Source organism: Diorhabda carinulata, chromosome X (genome assembly GCF_026250575.1).
Source record: "Diorhabda carinulata isolate Delta chromosome X, icDioCari1.1, whole genome shotgun sequence".
Classification (NCBI taxonomy): domain Eukaryota; kingdom Metazoa; phylum Arthropoda; class Insecta; order Coleoptera; family Chrysomelidae; genus Diorhabda; species Diorhabda carinulata.
The window spans coordinates 25,467,489-25,487,313 of NC_079472.1; the positions used below are offsets into that span (position 1 = coordinate 25,467,489).

The window sequence follows — 19,825 nt, forward strand, 5'->3', positions numbered from 1 at the left end:
TTGTTAGGTTAGTGGTCCATAAAAGTTGTTTAGTTATCAACGGAATACTGTCATCATGGCCAAGCTTCATTAAAATCTTATCTAAGGTGGGTATTTCTTTTTTAAAATAAAAAGAGTGAACTTTTCTTCGAATTACACTTTTGGTATCTTCATCAAGGACTTTTACTGGTCTGGCTGAACTTTTCTTGGGAGGTTCCACTTGGCCTGCTATCTTTCTCCCCCGCAATAATTTAAAAACGGTGGACTTTCCAACTCCAGTCATTCGGGAACATCGGTCGACAGTTTCTTGTACAATATGTTTTTCGGGTAATCGTATTTTATTTACCATTCACTGATAGTGGAGATTTATTGGAAGATCTTTACGTTGGTGTAAATGTCGCCATTTTATTACTAATCTTATAATACTCTGAACACTATTTACGGCTTAACAGCAAATACTGATTTATTAAACTAAATAAATATACTTATAATGTTAAACGTAACTGTATAATCTACTACCTAAATAATCCCTACACAATATCTCAAGACCTACACATATGACCGACACCGAAATTGAGCCGAACTGGACGGAATTCCACATTTTATTGCTCTATACCTTTCTCAAATAGACTATTAATAAAGCTTTTATTATTTTATAGATTACACAGAATACATACAATTTTCTATAATGATGTAAATATTTTACTTACATCATTGAGAAATAGAGTAACCACTATTTTCAGAAATACAAATACTAGGCGACTCAAAAATTAAATAAAAGTGCTGAAATCCTATTAAAACTCATGTATCAATTCAGGAAATTTTTGACAGCTTATATAATATAATGTATGTAGCTGTTTAAGGTATTACAAAAGTAGTTCAAATTAGCAACGGCGAAGGAAAGAAATATTGATATATTTCTTATAGTGAAACACACTTATCTGAATGATCTCAGACAACGATAGTTTTTTTCGATCCTGTATAATATGCATACCTGTGTTGTATGTTCTCACGGGCAAACACAGAAACGGCCTTTTTGACATAGATAGTTTTTTTGACCTGTATATGCTTTTTTGACATCGTTAGTATTTTTCGATTCTCCCTGTATATGCCTTCTTGAGTACATAAATTTTTCAATATATCCCACCTTTTTTATCATACTCCGACGGCATAGTGAGCTTTGAACAGAGATCCCATCCGTCGCTACCTCTACTGTAGGGTCTTCATGATCAGTCTCAGAGTTAAGATTGTTTATCGAGGGATATTTGATAATCTTCAGAAGTGGATAACATCTGATAGGTTTTTTCATTTTTTTGTATTGCTAATTTGTCTATTTCGAATTAGGTACGCTGAACAAAAGGTAATATGAAATTAATAATAAAATCAACATAAAACTTTATTGGCAATTAGGCAACACTTTTTCTTACAAGAATTATAAAAAGTAAATAATAATATCACAACAATCATACTGAACAAGCATATACTAACAATCCTTCTGTTGTATCTCCATTCTTTCAACTCCTTAATGTATGTAAATTTGTTCCTCAATTCTTGAGGCAATTCAAATTTACTCGGTTGAGGAAACAAAGATAAATAAAAATCATACAGTACAGCTCTCACTAGTTCATTTTCTGAAAATTTTGATTCATCTAGATTGTCATTTAAACACACAAACTTTCTGCAAATAAAAAAAAAGCATAACAATGATTAGTAAAGTTTTATTAGAAATTTTAAAAATCAGTTTTATCAAAAAACTACTTAAATATGAAAAGTGTATTATATTGATATTCTAAAAAATTAAGTGAGCCCCAAGCAAGGATTTTATTATATATATAAGGGGGATGAGGATTATTGGTTTTTTAAAAGTTTTAATAAATATTTTCAAAAAATACCCATATCAAAAGAAGGAAAAAAGACGGTTCGCAATGTTTACCATCCGATTTCTTTAGCCATCGCAAAGGTTATTGGAAAAGTCGTTAACCATCAAATCATGAAATATCTTGAGTTTGCTAACCTCATCAGCGACCATCAATACGGCTTCCGTAAACATAGATCAACCGTGGACCTCCTAGATCCTAAAATATGTCACCAACGTATGGGTTGAAGCTATAGAGAATAATGGCGGTGGATATATCGAAAGCTTTTGACAGGGTTTGGAATGAATAAATTAGATCGTACGGTTTGTCTTCGTCACTTATCGACTAGCTTAGTAGCTTTCACGAAGACGTGAAAAATTCGACTAATGACGAGAATTGAATTAATCCTTCTTAACCTCATGGAATATATTGGAGTCAGAAGCATACCACTAAAAGAAGGTGAAGCGGTTTATGAAGCCGGACATATACCTACTATTGTGTGTACTAGACAAAACAAATTCAAAAACCATTGAAAGTTTGTGTCTTGAATATCCACACGAAACTACCAAAAAGAGGCACCTCTGTTGAAATTTTGAAAGAAAATTAACAGATGTCGCCAACTCCGCAATTTTTAGCGAATAGTGGAGATTAATGAATGTGTGGTTTGATATAAAACCAACATCATTTTTATATTAAAAAATTGGCATTTATAATGAGGTAAAAATATTTTTACTCACTTCCTATTTCTTCGTATTTCATCCAAGTTACCAACCACATCACTGATATTTGAATTCAGCATTACAAAATGGACGTATTTATTCTCGGAATCATGAACAGCTTCGAAATCATATTGAGGAACTTTCTCGAATTTTTGTAATAAAATATTTGATACATATTCACAATTTTCAATTAGATATTTGGATATAGTTGGCTGAAATTTTTTTTTAATCTATTAAAATACAAATACAGCAGTTGAAATAAATAAGTAAAAGTTAAAAAGCTAACACAGGTTTTAGTTTTCATCCATCCTATAAATCAGAAAAATTATTCCATGATTGATATGCCCTAATTAACGTTGAATTGCATGTATCATACCAAAATTGGGACCACTTACAAGATATATCTCTCTATTCATAAAACATTTGAAAATATTTGATGGAATAAGGATTCAGCAAGAAAACACAAAAATTTTGGAATGAAATATGCTTATTTTTCACCATTATCCCCTTTTAGCTCCGTATACTTTCCCCAACGATGTTCAATAAGTTCGATACTCTTTTTATAATAAGAATCGTCAAGCTCTTCAAAATAGCCATCAACTGCCCTCATCACCTCTTCATTGTTGGAAAATATTTGACCACCGAGCCATTTTTTCAAGTCTAGGAACAAAAAATAATCCGTGCGAGCCAAATCTGTCGATGATAATCCTGTACCTATGTGTGGATTTTCTTCAACATTTCGTCGAGTCGTCACCTCATTTGGTTAACCATTGCTGTGCTGGACTTCGTAGGTGGTACGACCTCGTTTAAACTCTGCTACCCAATATTTTACTGTTGTTAACGAAGGACCAGTCTCAACCAGAGTAGAATATAGTTCAGTTTTTATATTAGTCGGGCTAATACCTTCCAAATAAAAATATTGTATCACATAACGATGGCTGCCAAACGAATATTAAACAATATATGCTTTATAGATTGTGTACTTTCTAATAGAGTGGTATTTTTCGAGCAACTACCGCCATCTCTAGGTCAGGCCAGGAACTTCTGGGCTATCCTCGTATAATCTGATCAACGATGACCAATGAAAAATTTGATCCTATCTTAAATTAACAGAATTTAAAATTAAAACTAAGGTATACTTATCAGTATTCCTTAGGTTATTTAGAACAGATTGCACTATAGTTTAACGTGCACACACAAGCTCTGCTTTTATAATCAAAACAATAAAACTCAACTCAAAGGGCTTGATCCTCTTTAGTGTTCTTTCTAACCCGGTATTATCAAGGAGCTGGATAACCTCGACATTGAAATGATAATCAAATCTTTCTTCATGACTCTTAGCTAATTTCTTGATGGTCAATAGTGCCTATTTCCAAGTAGCTATTGCGAATATATCAAGGAACATCTACTAATTTCCTTGATGCTTTGTTTTAGAATTTTTGGATGATTACTAAGTTGCTTCCTTTAGTGCATCCCCATAGTTGCATACCATAAGTCCACACATACTTAAGTATCTGCTTTCTTCCAATTAGCCAGTACATTGTTCTATATTTCAATTAAAGTTTTTTTTCTTTTTAACATTCACTTTCTATCGAGGTTTGGCATATAAAGTACTTTGCAATGTATGAGTGAGGGATGAGGTTATTGTTTATTCTGACTGGAATAAGATCTATCCTTTTGTTTGTGAAGTTATCGTGAACTGATTTAATTTTATTAATGTCAATTTTTCAGGAGCTTTGTAACTTATTGTTCACTTCTTCATTGTTATTTTCTATGGCTAGATTGGCAGTGTCGTTGGTGGTATTGTTTCCTAGCTCTGGAATATCAAATGTGAACAGTAAGTAAGGAAGAGATTCTAGAACACTTCCTTGTGGTACTCCAACCTTAATTTTTTTAAGATCAGAATAAGTTTTTCCTTGCTTCTAAAATATCTTTCCGATATGTATGAACAGATGGTATTTGAATATTGTTTTGGAAGGAAAAGCTTGAGCTTATGTATAAAGGTTTCTTGCACAAACCTTGAGAGATTACAGATTTGTGATTTCATGTTTGGCACTTAAATTGTTTATTGCTTATCTTGCTCTATACTATACTAAGCTCAATTTACAGATCTACAAATCTACACTGGATAAAGCTACAAAAGCATATAAAGTGACTTAATTTTAGAAAACCAATGAGTTTTATATAGTATCTATTAATTTTTCTTTCTTTTTAGAACTTTCTATATGTCTTTGTTGATAAATAGTCTTATAGATTTTTTTATAGAAAATTAATTATAAAAAACAGGTAAAAATTGTGTTTGGAACTATTTCGATCTTTATCAAAATATGACTATACATTGACAATTTGCATAATTTATTAATGAATAAATTAATATGTATAAAAATAAAAATATATTTTAATCACAAAAAATCATTTTTCCTCAATTATTACATTTTAAAAATATGTAGCAGCCATCGATTAAATTATTCTTAGTTTCATTAAAAATTTATTAAATAGAATAATAAATTTTACTCAATTCTCTTTTTTCCCTTTTAATCTATGTTCTAAATGGATGTCTGTCCTATGTAATAGCGACACAATCAATACAAGCTACTTTACACATAATAATAATTATTTTATTAAATACTACAGAAATTTCAATTGATAGAATAAATTATTGTAATTTACCAGTTTTGAATCTAAATATCTCTCGTATAAAGGTGCAGGAACTTCAGGAAACGGTTCTTTTTGTGAACAATTCATAAGTAACTCTTCAAAATGATTAACCGTTGTGTAACTTAAAGGAAGTTCAAAAAGACTTGTAAGTAAAGTTCTAATCTCTCTGTCAGACCATGTACTGCAACATTCAAAATATTAATATTTTTATTCATGATCAAAACTTGATGTATTGTTACGAACTAGCTTATTGATATAGATCGTGAAACCGGTGCTGTTCAATTATGTTAATAAAATCTAAAATTTTTTATGTATTGTTTTTATGTTTTTTACATTATTTTATTTTGACTATTTTTGTAGAAACAATTACTTCTAAAGCCTTTTATTTGTTTACGACATATTAAAGATCTAAGATTCCGAATTATCCAGAAAGCAGTTGGATATAAATAAATGATAATCAGAATATAAATTGATGTCATAATGAACATCGGAATAATAAAAAGTAATCACTAGTAAGTGTTAGTGGATAGTGAATAGTTTAAGTGTATTTAATGTTTGTGTAAATAAATTCGTAATATACAGCGTGTGTTTGAATTGACACGAACCTTTTAAAAACTATAAGATACTGCAAGAACATTACAGTATCAAAAAACAATTTTGTGAATACGGACAGGAAAGTAGTACCGTGTGTATAATAAGTATTGAATTAGAATTTCTACAAGTGCATCCCTTTTTTAAGTTTAGAAGGATGTAATTAATGAGTTGAAAACCCAGCATTTGGAACCATTTTAAGTTATTCCTTTTTCTAATAATCTATGGCTATTTATCAAAGTTAAGAATATAAAACAACTAAATAAACACAAAATGAAATAAAAAATTATGAGCAGTTCTAATCAAGCTCCTGGTCAACAGATGCAGTTATTAGGGGTTTTCAAATTTCATTACTATGTGAATATGATTGTTTCAAAATGTTTTTAATTACAGTTTGTTGTTAATTGTTGATTAGAAGCATTACTAGATTTCCAAAATTTTGAACCAAATGATTAGAAGAAAATATTATTGACAAGAATTGATCAGCAATGTAAGAACAATCGAAATGATAGATCACAAAGATACAAATAAATTTTACCTACCTTGATAAATCAGTATCAAATTCATCAAATATTTCTCCTATAGTTTTTTTTCTTTGTTCAGACATAATAAAATGGTAATAAGTGAAAGAAAACTGCATATCGTCCTTCCGTCGAACTCTGTTTCTCTGTGTAACTTGGAACTCTTTGTCAAATTTCAATTCTAAATCTGTCACGATTTCTTTATCTATCATAATAGGGGCATGTGACGGTACTCTTCTAGTATGGAACCCATATTTTGTATTAAAGACACGATTGGTATGTTGTAGTGATGAACTGTAAGCATCAATGTTTTTGCGTGATTTCAGACGTTGAAAATAATTAGATGTAATTGAGTCTCTTCTTCTATGTCTTCTATTTAGCTTGTACGAACTGATAATATTGCTATTATGAATTTGTACTAATTCCGATAAATTACTTGGTAACTTTATTGATGGTCCTTTAACTGATTTCTTGTTCGATTTTTCGTGAAGTGTATTAAATTGTTTGATAAAAGTTTGATAGAATTGCAGTTTTTGAACAGATTCTTGGAGCTCTGAGATTATTGTTTCATTTTTCTCGTTTTCCTCCTCCTCCTCCTCTTCTTTAGTAAACTCGTATAAAAGTTGTTTCTAAAATGAGAATAACTGTGGGTAAGTAATTTATTGAAAATGAAGACTATTGACTATGGTAGGCTTATGAGAATCATCCAATACATTTAATAACATGCAAGCAGATATATACACGATCCTCTTCAAATTGCCCTACTGATGATATAAATATTGTTTAAACCGAAATTGTTTCAATAAGGTTAATACATTTAAGAGATGTGAATTTTTGAAGGTTCGAAAAATCTTAAATTTGAGTACTTTTGACGCGCTCTCAAGTATCGTTTACGTTTTATTATTTATATATAATTGTGTTCCAAAAATTGTGCAAATATCTTATTATTGCTGATATAAATGCCTAAATTACTGTGATAATAACAAAAAAGTGATTAAAAAGATATTTTAATTCATTCCGATTCATGCTTAAATAACTTTTGTAAAATTGATTTCAGAAAAAAAATTGTAGAAATTTGTAAATTGTAGACAATTTTACTATTAATAAAATTGCTCCTTGGATAATTTTGATAAAGTTAATAGTTTTCAAGATAAATGATAAATAATGATTCAGGACACAGAGAGGCCGACGCAGCGCATGAATCAAAGAGAGACGGCGATACTTAAAGGTAAGCGACGTATAATTGCGAACGTGCGAAATTGACAATTAAAAAAACAGGTATAAACAATAAAATTTTTTCAAATCTCTATTAGGAATACGATTAACTATTGTATGAAGAATTAAAAAAAATATATTACAGTTGAACTTCGTAAATCCGGATTTCGAAAACGCGGAATATCTAAAATCCTGATTCGTTCCTATCGTATTTTTTAGCTTCTGTATTTGACACTAGATGGTGGCACCATACATAACGATAGCATGAAGAATCAGAAGTTTATTCCCCTTTCCAGTTATATTTTTTTTTATTTGTTGTTTCTCTACTATTACTTTTATTAATGTTATTTTAACTGCTATTTATGAAGTATACAATCTTTTTATTATTATTTTATAAATGTGTTTTGTGCGATATTGAACGCGATTTTATTATATTTGATGCATACCTTTCCCTCTGTTTACATTATTATGTAATGCGATATGATTTCTCGTTAGCGCGATAGATGACGCCACCATAAATGCATTCAAATGTTCGTATGATCTAAAATACGGAAAAATATAAAACCCGGAACCAAACCTTTTCCAGCGATTCCGGATTTACGATGTTGTACTGTATTTGTATTTATTTATTTTTTCAAATTTATTTATCATGTGTCAAAAATACCCTAATTCGAGATTTTTCGAACCTTTAACAATTCATATTTTTAAAAATATAAGTATCGTGAAAAGTCATAGGACCATTTTTATTTGTATTTCAATAAAGAATATAAAAAAAATTGTCCGGATGGAAAATAATAATTCCAATAACAATTGCAATTGTTTAAACAATATGGCACGGGGCAATTTGAAGAGGATCGCATAAAAACCTTGATGTGGAATAGTTTTCGGTATCATACGCGGTGAGTCTTAAATTTTACTGATAAAAATTAGAAGAAAGAATTACCGTAGAACCTTGAAGTTATCCGTCCTGTATATTGTTTTTTCTAATTTTAAATATATTTGATTGATTTTTATCATTATAAATATTTTATTTTCCTGTAGATATCATTTTTCTAATACTTTAAATTAACACGTTTTATCGCGACATATACACGTCTAGAACAGAGCATAGAAGTTATCTTGTATAGACCGTGTGGCCTAATGGATAAGGCGTCGGACTTCGGATCCGAAGATTGCAGGTTCGAGTCCTGTCACGGTCGAAGCTTTTTTCCATTTTTTTTTTCAATTCATATTAATGTTTTTACCAAAAAAAGTAATTTTTTCGATATTTCCAGCCAAATTAAATATAAAAATGTTTATAATGTTTATTTTAAGATATTTTGAAAATATTGATTCTAAATTGTGCCAAAAAGTAATGAAAAAATATTCATGCATTTTATTGTGAACTAAGACCCAACAAAAGATACAAAAGCCATTAAATCATTTCTCAGAATTTTTTTCAATTTATGTCAATATGTTTGCAAAAAGAAGTAGTCTAGATATTTTTAGACAAAATTAAATATAAAAATGTGTATAATGTTTAGGGTTTATTTTGAGATATTTTAGAGATCTTGATTCTAAATTGTGCCAAAAAATAATGGAAAACTATTCATGCATTTTACTGTAAGTTTTGGCACAACAAAAGATAAAAAAGTTGGAAATTATTTCACAAAATTCAAAGAACATTCAGATAGTTGAATAATTATATTTTCTTAATGAATCCTCTTGATTTTAGATTTCCTTGATACAAAATTAGTTTCAAAAAACTATTTAAAAATTGACATTCTGACCTATTTTGATTTTTATTTAACTACTTTGGTAGTTGAAATTTTCTATCAAAAAAAATCAAGACAATTGGTCAAGAAAAACACATAAAAAGATCCAAGCAATAAAAAATTGAAGAAAATTGTTTTGAATTGAAATGTTTACCTGTTCCTCGACATCTGCACAGTCATTACCATCCATTTGGCACTCTGGTATATAACAGTCTTTATCACACTGTCCATCATTAACATACATCCACAAACAATTTGCAGCACAATTAGGTACTGGCCATGCTAAATAAATCAGAAATTTCTTTCCTTCTGTATAAAAATCCTGTAAGTACATTGGAGATCCCAGAAATATATCATCATTGAAATAGATAAATCTCTTCGATAGTCCTGGTATTCTGAAATATGTTTTTATTGAAAACTTAATGAATGGAAATACATATGTAACACAAAATTACAATTCAGTTATGTGTTCCTAACAGATCATAGAATAAGCATTGCATTGTATATATATATATATATATATATATATATATATATATATATATATATATATATATATATATATATATATAATAACACTCTAACACTCTTTAATATTACTAAAAAAATTAACACCTGTGAAGATTGAATTCTATAGCTGGACTAGAAAATGTTGGTAAGTCTGAGCTATCTTTGAATATCTCTTCATGAGTAACTACAGTAACTTTTTCATAATCCAAATCTAGCCAATAGGGAATTTGACCATTAGTTACAATATAAACATGGTTAACCCATGGGGCATATTTTTCTAAAGATCTAAAAATTAATTGGAATCAAAGTAATAAAAAAATGCAAGTAAAAAATAATCACTTACCTTAGAGAAAATTTCAGTTCATATTTATCATCAAATCTTTGTTGGGAAGAATCACAGCTTATATTGTGGTTATTCAAATAGTGGTTCAATTGTTTAATAAATTTAGGATCAGAACCATTCACCCATGTATAAACTACATCTATTTTATCATTATAGTGGCAGTTACTTATATTAGGAGAGTAGCTTTCATCTAAAATCTAATATTAATTCAGTAAACCTTCGTAAAAAAGAATTAAAGTTTATTTATTTTGCCAACTATCATTAAGACTTAATTACCTCTAACATTTGGTAAATAAATAGTATAGAAAATAGAAATATCGCTGTCAAAAGTATAAGTTTAATGCTCTTGATACGAAAAATCACAACCATTATTTTAAATATTTTTACATTATATTATGTTAACACGTCAAATAATAGTAGAACACTAATATGGAAATTAATGCTTATGTTTTTCTTCCAAATAATAAACATTATGTCTTTTATTTGTAAATAAATAATTTCCAATCATAACCTCAATATTTCTTCTTTTTTGGCTATGTTCTTGACCGATATAATAGTGCACAGCACTGTTTATATTCTTGTTGGTACTAGAGATGGATTGTTACGTTCCTAAATGGTAATTTCAGCATAATTATAACAACATTATTTTGCCAAATATTTAATTAATACTTTAAAAAATTGCTTTTGTAATCTATTTTCAAAATTTCTTATTGAAAAATATGAAATCACCCTGTGATTCAAGTTTGATATAAATGTATAATTGTCCATACACTGGCAAGCACTATGAAAACTTAATCGCTTTTCGATTATTTTTTTGTAGTTATGATTATTTAATTATGAAAATGTTTATAAGCATTAGTTTTATCCAATAAAAGTCCAGTTGTAATTAATTCGCGGTATATAGTTCAAAATATTTGAATTTAAAACTTTTTTACTTGTAGTACAAATTATTTTGTTTTAGCAAAATGTAAAGTACCTATAATAGTAGTAAAGTACCTATAATAATAATCTTAGAATTAACTACAAATCATTGATAAGGGTTGATGTTGCAGTAACATTATAATTCATTTGTTGTCTTCTAATTTTTGCTATTATCTATACTTTATTTCTACAAGGATTGTTCTGCATAATACTGAATTTGACTATAAGAACTTCACACACGTGATGCGTGATGTTTTTTTTTAATTAAAATTCATTGGAGTTTTTAGGAAGATGAATTTTTCGAATTTTTCTGAATACATGTTTTGGAACTTTTGTTATATCGGACACATAACTGCAACTCTTATCCTCTTCGTAACTTAAGAATGTATAAGTAGCTTGGTTGCAATTATTAGTGTATTAAATTTATTGTATTTATTGTATATATACATACCAATGCAATGTTAGAATCACTGTTACGCTACTGATCAGTCCGCATTTGCACTATCCCACAAAATTGTAAATTTAATAACCTACAGTCATAAAAGTTTCAAAGTGGTGTTTATTGCTAAATTAACACGTGGTTTTAAAGATAAATATTTTATTTTGAAAATTGTAGCTCTGCAGTATTTTATATAATGGAAAATAGAAAAAAATCTGATATTGAGTGGATTGATAGACGTATTAATAGAGGAAAAACTAAAACAGGATTGACTCATGAATGTGGTGTTTTTGGAGCTATAGGCAATGAAAATTCGAGTTGGGTCTCCAGTTCAGAAATAGCCCAATTTATTTGCATTGGCTTGGAAGCCTTGCAACACCGGTAAGTTATTTAATCCTTTGATCATTTTGTTTTGTTCAAGAAAATGAATTTCAGAGGTCAAGAATCAACAGGTATTGTTACTAGTGAAGGGACCAATGATTACCACATTCATAAAGGAATGGGTTTAGTTAAACACGTTTTTAGTAATGAGAGTATTTCTAAGTTATCAGGTTTTTTGGGAATTGGTAAGAAATAATTTTCTATTCTGTATAGTAACAAAAATTAGATCTCAAATTCTAACCAGTTATTTTAAACTGATTTTCTATGAAAAGAGACCGAGAATTAAAGCATATCATCACGAAAAATATATAAAAAGATCTAAGAAGTAAAAACTTGAAGAAAATAAAATATATAAATAAAAATTGAGGAATTTTCTGTGATAATAAAAGTGGTTATTAGTCAAGACGTTTTTATGCATTTTTTCTATTTCTGTAGTGTGATTTGATAAGTTTTGTCAGCTGGATTCTTTTTAAAATTATTTTCTAAATATAAGTATTTTTAGGACATACCAGATATTCCACAAGTGCTAAATCAGAACAAGTAAATTGTCAACCATTTGTGGTACATTCAATGCATGGAGCTTTAGCTGTGGCTCACAATGGAGAATTAGTAAATGCAGCAGTATTAAGAAAACAGGTAGGGGTTACTTCATTTGCTTGTTTTCAGTTACTTTTCCATAGGATTGATTATAGAAATTTCAACATATTTGGACAAAACACAGTCTTATTTATTGTTAATAAAGATATATAATTGAAAATTAAAAAAAATTGTTTCTTTTAAACAGTATAGATTCAAATAGTGTACAGAACAACCTTATGAAATGACTTAGCATAAAATACTAAAATATCAGAGTTCCTTTAATAAACAGAAGCTCAAATTTCACTGGCATGAAAATTACACAATTAAAAATTTCATAACAATCACAATTTTTCAAATGTGCAAAATAATAGTTTAGTATTACCAAATACTCTTTTAAGCATATAATACAGTCAGCATGAATCTATAATTTTGTAATATTTACATTTTTTATATTGAAAGATATTAAATGCTTTTACTAATTTTAAATGTATTGTATAGAAAATTCTTTCTTCAAGAGAATCGAATTTGAACACTTTATTATGTAATAAAAAATGTGTATGTATATACAGATGTTTGAGAGAGAATAATTTAATGAAGTTCATTAATTACTGTAACCACTGTGGAAATGGAAACAAGTTATTAAATAATTGAATTAATCTGTTATAAATTACAAATTTTTACATGAAAATAAGATCTCACAACACTGCTCTCAAGTGGAATTGATACCAAAGATTCGAAAATAATTCAGTACTTTAATTGATGCTTATTATCACATTCAACATAGAGCATTCCATTCGTTATAGATTTTGTTTATCAATATGTACCCCATACACTGTAATTATGAGTGTAAATATTTTAGGTATTAGACAGAGGCGTAGGCCTGTCAACACATTCAGATAGTGAACTTATTACACAAGCTTTATGTTTGATTCCTCCAGATGGTGAAGTAAATGGTCCAGACTGGCCAGCTCGAATCAGACATTTAATGCAATTGGCGCCATTAAGTTTCTCCCTATGTATAATGCTGAAAGACAGAATTTATGCTGTTCGAGATTCATATGGAAACAGACCTCTATGCTTAGGTGTTATTTTGGCTCCAAATCAAGAATGTATGTAGTCCCAGATAATCATTAATGCTTTGAGTTAATTTACAATTATTACTAACTGCATTGAACAAAATTAATAATATAAGATCAATTAAACATTATTCAAATTAACTTTTTGGCAAAATGTGTACATAGTTTCTACAATGTTTCTCAACAAAACCTGTTTAGTAATTAAGAACGACAAGCACCGATACTATTGATAATTGATTTAGAATTTTGTATTTTGTTATATCTATCTTACTACCAACTTTAATTGCAGGCATCGGACACTGTTTTTACTTGATTAATTACAGGATCAATTATTATACTTTCTCTTCGAATTCTTTAAATATTTTAATTCAGTTTTGCTTTTATCAAATAATAGGTAACGTTGTTGGTGTCGTTAGCATATGATTTAATAAAAATAGCCCCTTTCTTATCTACGATTTGAGCTCTGTTGAAAAAATTAGTTGATACTCTTGTTGCATCAATCCAGAGTAAAAATTTAATGAATCGTTAGTTTGCCTATTTCAAGTAGCAGTGTTATACACAAAATGTAAAGTAAATGTTCAAACAATTATATAGAGAGCATATTATAAATATTCTCTGCTGATTTTTGATGTAATTACATACGTTTTTTTTGAAAAACTACTCTATATTCATATAAGATGTGATAAATGGCTTTTAAAATAGTTATTCTATTATATAATCACTACCAAAATATGAATTTTCTAATCAAAACTGAAATACTTGAAAAAAATGGTACTCAAGAGTACATGGAAAAATGCCCTTTCTTTTAGACATACTATCAGCTCTAGAAATTAATATAACTAATTCTTGTACTATGACTATTTGGTTTGTTTTGCTTGTTTTATTTTTTAGTGATCCACGGGGAATTGGAAGGAATTCAGCCAGAAGGTTGGGTGGTATCTTCAGAATCCTGTGCCTTTATGTCTGTATGTATATAGAATAAAACTAGTAGGTATTACTATTTTGTGTTAGTGGTAATTTTATATTGGTTTTTAGTTATTGGTATACTTTACATTTAATTTTTTCTTGATTATTGAAATTACTTTGTACATTTTCAATATTTTCTACATCTTATCTAGCAAATCTTTTGTAATGTTTGCTAGTATTTCAATATTTTAGGTTACCCAATTTTTACGTGAAGTTCAACCTGGAGAAATAGTAGAAATGACTCGTAAAGGTATAAAAACCATCGACATTGTTCCTCCACCAGAAGGAAAGTTACCCGCATTTTGTATATTTGAATATGTTTATTTTGCTAGACCAAATAGTATCTTTGAAGGACAAGAAGTTTATACAGTACGTGTACATTGTGGAATGCAATTAGCTTTGGAGCATCCCGTGGAGGCTGATATGGTCGGATCTGTACCAGAATCTGGCAATGCAGCAGCTTTTGGATTCTCTAGGCAGGTAATATTTTAATAAAATATATTTTGAACTAAAATTTTGACAAACATCAATACTTTTAAAAAAACAAATATTGTTATATTGCTACTAAATCAAGCAGCATTTTTGAATGTGAATTATTTGCTATTTTACCTGTTGATGTACTTATAAAATATCCTTATTAGCAATCTTCAATAATTCAGAGTTTTCAGTTTTTTGAATATATTGATTGACTTCACATACAACTACAAATCAAATTAACTCTTCAGCAACTAATAAATATCTGAAATTTTTATTGACTGCTTCCCCCATGTGAATCCAGGGAAATAAAGAAGCTGATTGGAGTAACTATATTAAAATTTTGAAAATTTAATGGCTTATGTAGTAATATAGTTACTATATCAAAATGTGAATTATTATAATGTTAATACCAAAAAAATATCAAAATAATCAATATGGTAACGTGAAAAGTATTTATGAAATTTATCTATCAATAATCAAATATTTGAAATGGGAGTTATTTTTTTTCAGTCAAAAATACCACTGAGAGAATTACTTACCAAAAATACCTACGTTGGCAGGACTTTTATTCAACCAAACAACCGTTTACGACAATTAAACGTATCTTTAAAATTTAGTAAGTAACGTAGCTTCACAAATTTTCCCATCATACTTCCCTTGAATATAATTCTATTTTATTTTATGAATTTAACTCGAATTGTATAAATTGAAACCATCTTAGAATTCTTCGAGTAGTACATACTAGTCTACTTCACTTATGCTATACCTATACAATTTAACACTGAGTCAATGATATTATTCCTCCTTTTTTTCCTTAATTATAGGATCAACTGCCCGATGGCAATCAATACGAATTTATTTTAGGTCCTATATTAGGAAACGTGAAAGGAAAAAGAATTATTCTCATTGATGATTCAATTGTTAGAGGTAATACAGTGGGACCAATAATAAAACTGTTACGTAGGGCAGGTGCTAAAGAGGTACACATAAGGGTTGCCAGCCCTCCTCTAAAATATCCTTGTTATATGGGTATTAACATTCCTACAAGAGAAGAGTTAATAATGAACAAATTGAAAGATACAAAAGAATTTGCTAAAAAAGTTGGTAAGTATTTAGCAGTATTCTTCTGATATATATTTGTTTTTAATTGGAGCGATTTTATAATAAAGAAGCGTGCTAAAAATAATTTTAAATAATTAAAATTATTTGTTCATAGAAATTTTATACATCATGACTAAAAACTGAGTTTCAATTTTGATACCCTAAAAAAACTTGAAAATAGTAGAATGAGTATCAACTATATTTATTATATTCATAAGACTTTGACCAGAAAGGATGCTGATGAAACTCAAAGGTTGAAGTCGGTATGCAGGTTGGTCCTTGTAGTTATTAAACGATGGTTAAGGCTGACGAAATTCACATGTTTTTAGAGAAATTGATTATTTTTTTAATAGAGATGTGAGTTCTTCATCAATTTGAAAACATTTTGGAATAGAGTGGAAGCAATATGATTGAGTTTAAAGCAGCAAATATCGAGGTTGCTGTATTTACAAAGAAGGTTGGCACTGCGGATAAGGATTTGGTCTGCCCGGACATAAAATGTCACCAGCTTCGTGAATTCCCCTTGTTGGGTGTTGAGAATGGGAGCAGAATGTCCTGGCAAATTCATGTTGCCGAATTAGCTAAGGCAGCTTGACAAAAACTCGGAGCCCTCTTTAAGACCAAAAAGCTATATTCTTCTAAAAATCCTTTACAAGGCCCAAATTCGTCCATATTTGGAGTATTGCTCGCATATTTTGAGTTCGGCTCCCAAGCATATCCTGAGGATGCTCGACTCAATAGTTAAGAGAGCAATTTGACTTAAAGGCCATTCAGAGAGTGGATTAATAGCTTGGACAGCGTACACGAAAGGTCGCTGACCTGACTAGGTTTAACCGATACTACCACGGCAAATGCTCTTCCGAGCTGTCCAACATAATACCACCTAGAGCCTAGAGACCTACTCGACAGGCAGACGTGGCTCATGAACACAGAGTTCGCCTGCAGGTGCTTAGAACGTTAATTTATCGGGACTCCTTACTTTGGAGAAATGCAAGGCATGTCTTTCTCGAACATTACAACCTACAGAAGTTCAACATCAATATCAACAGGCAACAAAAACTTTTGAATTGTGTTTTATGATTATAAATAATTTATTCATCTATCAAATTCACATCGAGTCTTTTGTATTAGTTTTAAATCAATAAATATTGATGTTCAACAAATGTTTTATTTATAGATGCTGATAGTATTGAATACTTGAGCGTTGAAGGACTGGTAAAAGCTGTACGTAGAGAATTACAACCACTAGGAAGAAAAGTAGGACATTGCACAGCATGTCTTACAGGAGATTATCCAGGAGGACTACCTGAAGAATTGAACTGGTGATAAATAATACAAGCTGTTTGAATTTAAACCAGTTCAATTCAAATTTGGAATCAAAATTTATACAAAATAATTGAATCAAGAAATTTATATTTAGTAAAGAATAGATTGGAGTTTCTGAAAGCACTAAAATTATAGAAATAACATGAGATATGGAAGTACATAAAAAAATACTTCTAAAGACCAATAATTAGATAACAGACTTGAATATATAAGGCTAGGATCAAAAATGACTATTCAGAAACTTGAATCAAAATTTGTTAAATTATCAAAGAATGTGAGAATTAAAATAGGTTAATATTAGATTCGTCGAGTATCTTCTTTTGGTTATTCATTTCTCATGTAACAAATGCTATTGGCAGACATTGATCATGTCTAAATTGGATATGAGAGTATCATGTTGAATCTCATGTTTTTGTGCAAAAAGACATCTTTAAGTATTATTTCAACTAAATTGAATACGCTTTAATAATAGTTCCTTTTTATAGTAACTAACAACACTGTATGCTTGAATGGATGTAGTACATAGAAATTGATCAAATATTTTTCAATCTATCCAATACTTGGGTGGAACAGTTAGTGTGTTATTGAATTATTTATTTTCATCATTTTTAACGAACTACTATCTTACTGCAGTCAGTGTTAAGTGCGAATTATCAGTATTGATATTTTAATAATATAATTTTTATTTAGTACACTTTACGTAGAAAAAGTGTTACAAACTATCATTGACAAATTATGGTTCAAAGAAAGCAAGTTTTTTCGTTAAATCGTTTAGTTGGTATTATTTCTATTATTGATTAGTTTTATCTGTTTTCCAACGACAGAAGAAATGGTTATTAAAAGAACCTCACGAATTTGATAACGTCTAACTATAAATTGGAATATTTGCAGACATCATGATTTGCAATAAAAAATATCGTAGAATTGAGTCGCTAACCACGTTAACTCTGTTTTCTTCTAGATATAGATCTGTTTGATACCATTATTTAGATAATTTTTGAACGCATCTAACAGAAAAATTTGATTCATATAAATCACTTATAATTTAAAAGTCTAAATAGAAAACCAAGGATATTCAGACCGCCATTTTTAAAGGCTCACCGCACTCCGTGTTAATTTACTCGAACTGTTGAACTATTGTTGAATTATTTTTTTCGAAATTTGATCTCATTAAATTTTTTCTATCGTTAAGTTTTTTAGGTCAACTGTAAAATTTGGTTCTATGGAGTTATGAGGTTTGCGACTTAACCGACGATTTATGAAATATTTTTCGACAAAAACATTTTTTCGTTGTTGAACTTATCTAATTTCATTCTCCTAAACCAATTCTTTCCATATTTTTAATTTATATATAGATAACACCTAACCTTAAAATGATTATTTTTCCAAGACAATACTCAACCTTAAAATGGCTATTTTCAATAAAATCCTATAATGGCAATTGTGAATAAATAGTGCATTTGTTCTTATAGTCTTTATAAACAGATTTCAGTTAGAATCAGCTTTTGGTTTAGAAGTTTTGATTCAATTTTGCTTTTCTATATTTGTTGTCTTCGATAGTTTGTGGAAAAGACATATTAATGCATACTTAATTAGATTAAGTTTATAAAAAAATGCAGAAGTTAATCTCAGTGAAAAATAGTTAAAATAATGATTTATATTTATTTTTGAAGGTCTGTGACTTTCAAAGTTATAGTATATCAATTTTGTATGTACAGTACAAAATGTGCACTTAGTACTCAAATTGTAAAGCCTTTTATTGTCAGTTAATTTCAATATTAAAATATTCTTTAGAAAAGGTTTTTTCGAACTTTATTGTCAAGAATGTAGGTTAAGGTCAATTATTCATATTGATCGACTTATTCTTAGTAAATTTTTACATATATAGAATATTTTTATTTGATTTTTGAGAAATGTAAAATTATAGAAGAAAAATAAAACTTACAAAAATACATTTATACATTTATTGTACTTATTTTCATATATTTATTTTTTTTACAAATAGTGTGGTCCATTTTCTACTATCACAGTTTAAAAAATCATTAATTTAAAAATAATTCAAAGTCAGAAATAGTCAACATCATTTTTTCATGTTATATTTTTACTTGAGTTAACTATTTCTGAAACATACATAATAAAAACTGCACCTTACAATTCCTTTATATCCTTTTTCGTTAATTATTATTTATATAATCGCTTATAGTTTATGGGATAACACGAATGGATGGTGCAAATATGATAATTTTAAAAAATAGTTGACATTAAATATCTCATTGGGAGTAGAGTAAAAGATTGTTTCAGTATGAATCTTGATGGGTAGGGCAATTTTTATGTTGAAATATTTTTTAATGTATCAGTGTAACGAATAAATTTGGTTTAGGTCAGTATCTGGGTTCTTAAAGAGAGTATTTGG

General features: G+C 28.9%; 2 protein-coding genes and 1 non-coding gene across 4 annotated transcripts; 2 read left to right on the plus strand and 1 right to left on the minus strand.

Moving 5' to 3' along the window:
- Positions 1-1,350: 1,350 nt before the first annotated feature.
- On the minus strand, positions 1,351-10,701 carry LOC130900503 (N-acetylglucosamine-1-phosphotransferase subunits alpha/beta). Of its 2 annotated transcripts, none has more exons than XM_057811188.1 (8): positions 10,423-10,701; positions 10,147-10,343; positions 9,909-10,088; positions 9,448-9,688; positions 6,346-6,953; positions 5,225-5,393; positions 2,573-2,766; positions 1,351-1,657 (listed from the first exon to the last, which is right to left on the minus strand). In XM_057811188.1, exons 1-8 carry the CDS (start codon positions 10,513-10,515, stop codon positions 1,363-1,365), a joined length of 1,977 nt encoding a protein of 658 aa, XP_057667171.1. In that variant the 5' UTR covers positions 10,516-10,701; the 3' UTR covers positions 1,351-1,362. The 2 variants fall into 2 exon arrangements, with proteins under 2 accessions (XP_057667171.1, XP_057667172.1); XM_057811189.1 differs by having other exon boundaries at positions 1,363-2,054; positions 10,423-10,685.
- Positions 8,666-8,738, plus strand: Trnar-ucg (transfer RNA arginine (anticodon UCG)). Its single transcript has one exon. It is a non-coding gene; the product is annotated as a tRNA-Arg (tRNA).
- Positions 10,702-11,481: 780 nt separating the features above from the next.
- LOC130900505 (amidophosphoribosyltransferase-like) lies at positions 11,482-19,372 on the plus strand. The gene is made up of 9 exons (XM_057811193.1): positions 11,482-11,887; positions 11,942-12,072; positions 12,390-12,523; positions 13,326-13,575; positions 14,434-14,507; positions 14,701-14,988; positions 15,496-15,601; positions 15,850-16,089; positions 17,264-19,372. The coding sequence occupies exons 1-9, from the start codon at positions 11,703-11,705 to the stop codon at positions 17,410-17,412; spliced, it is 1,557 nt and encodes a 518-aa protein (XP_057667176.1). The 5' UTR covers positions 11,482-11,702; the 3' UTR covers positions 17,413-19,372.
- The last annotated feature ends 453 nt before the right edge of the window (positions 19,373-19,825 follow it).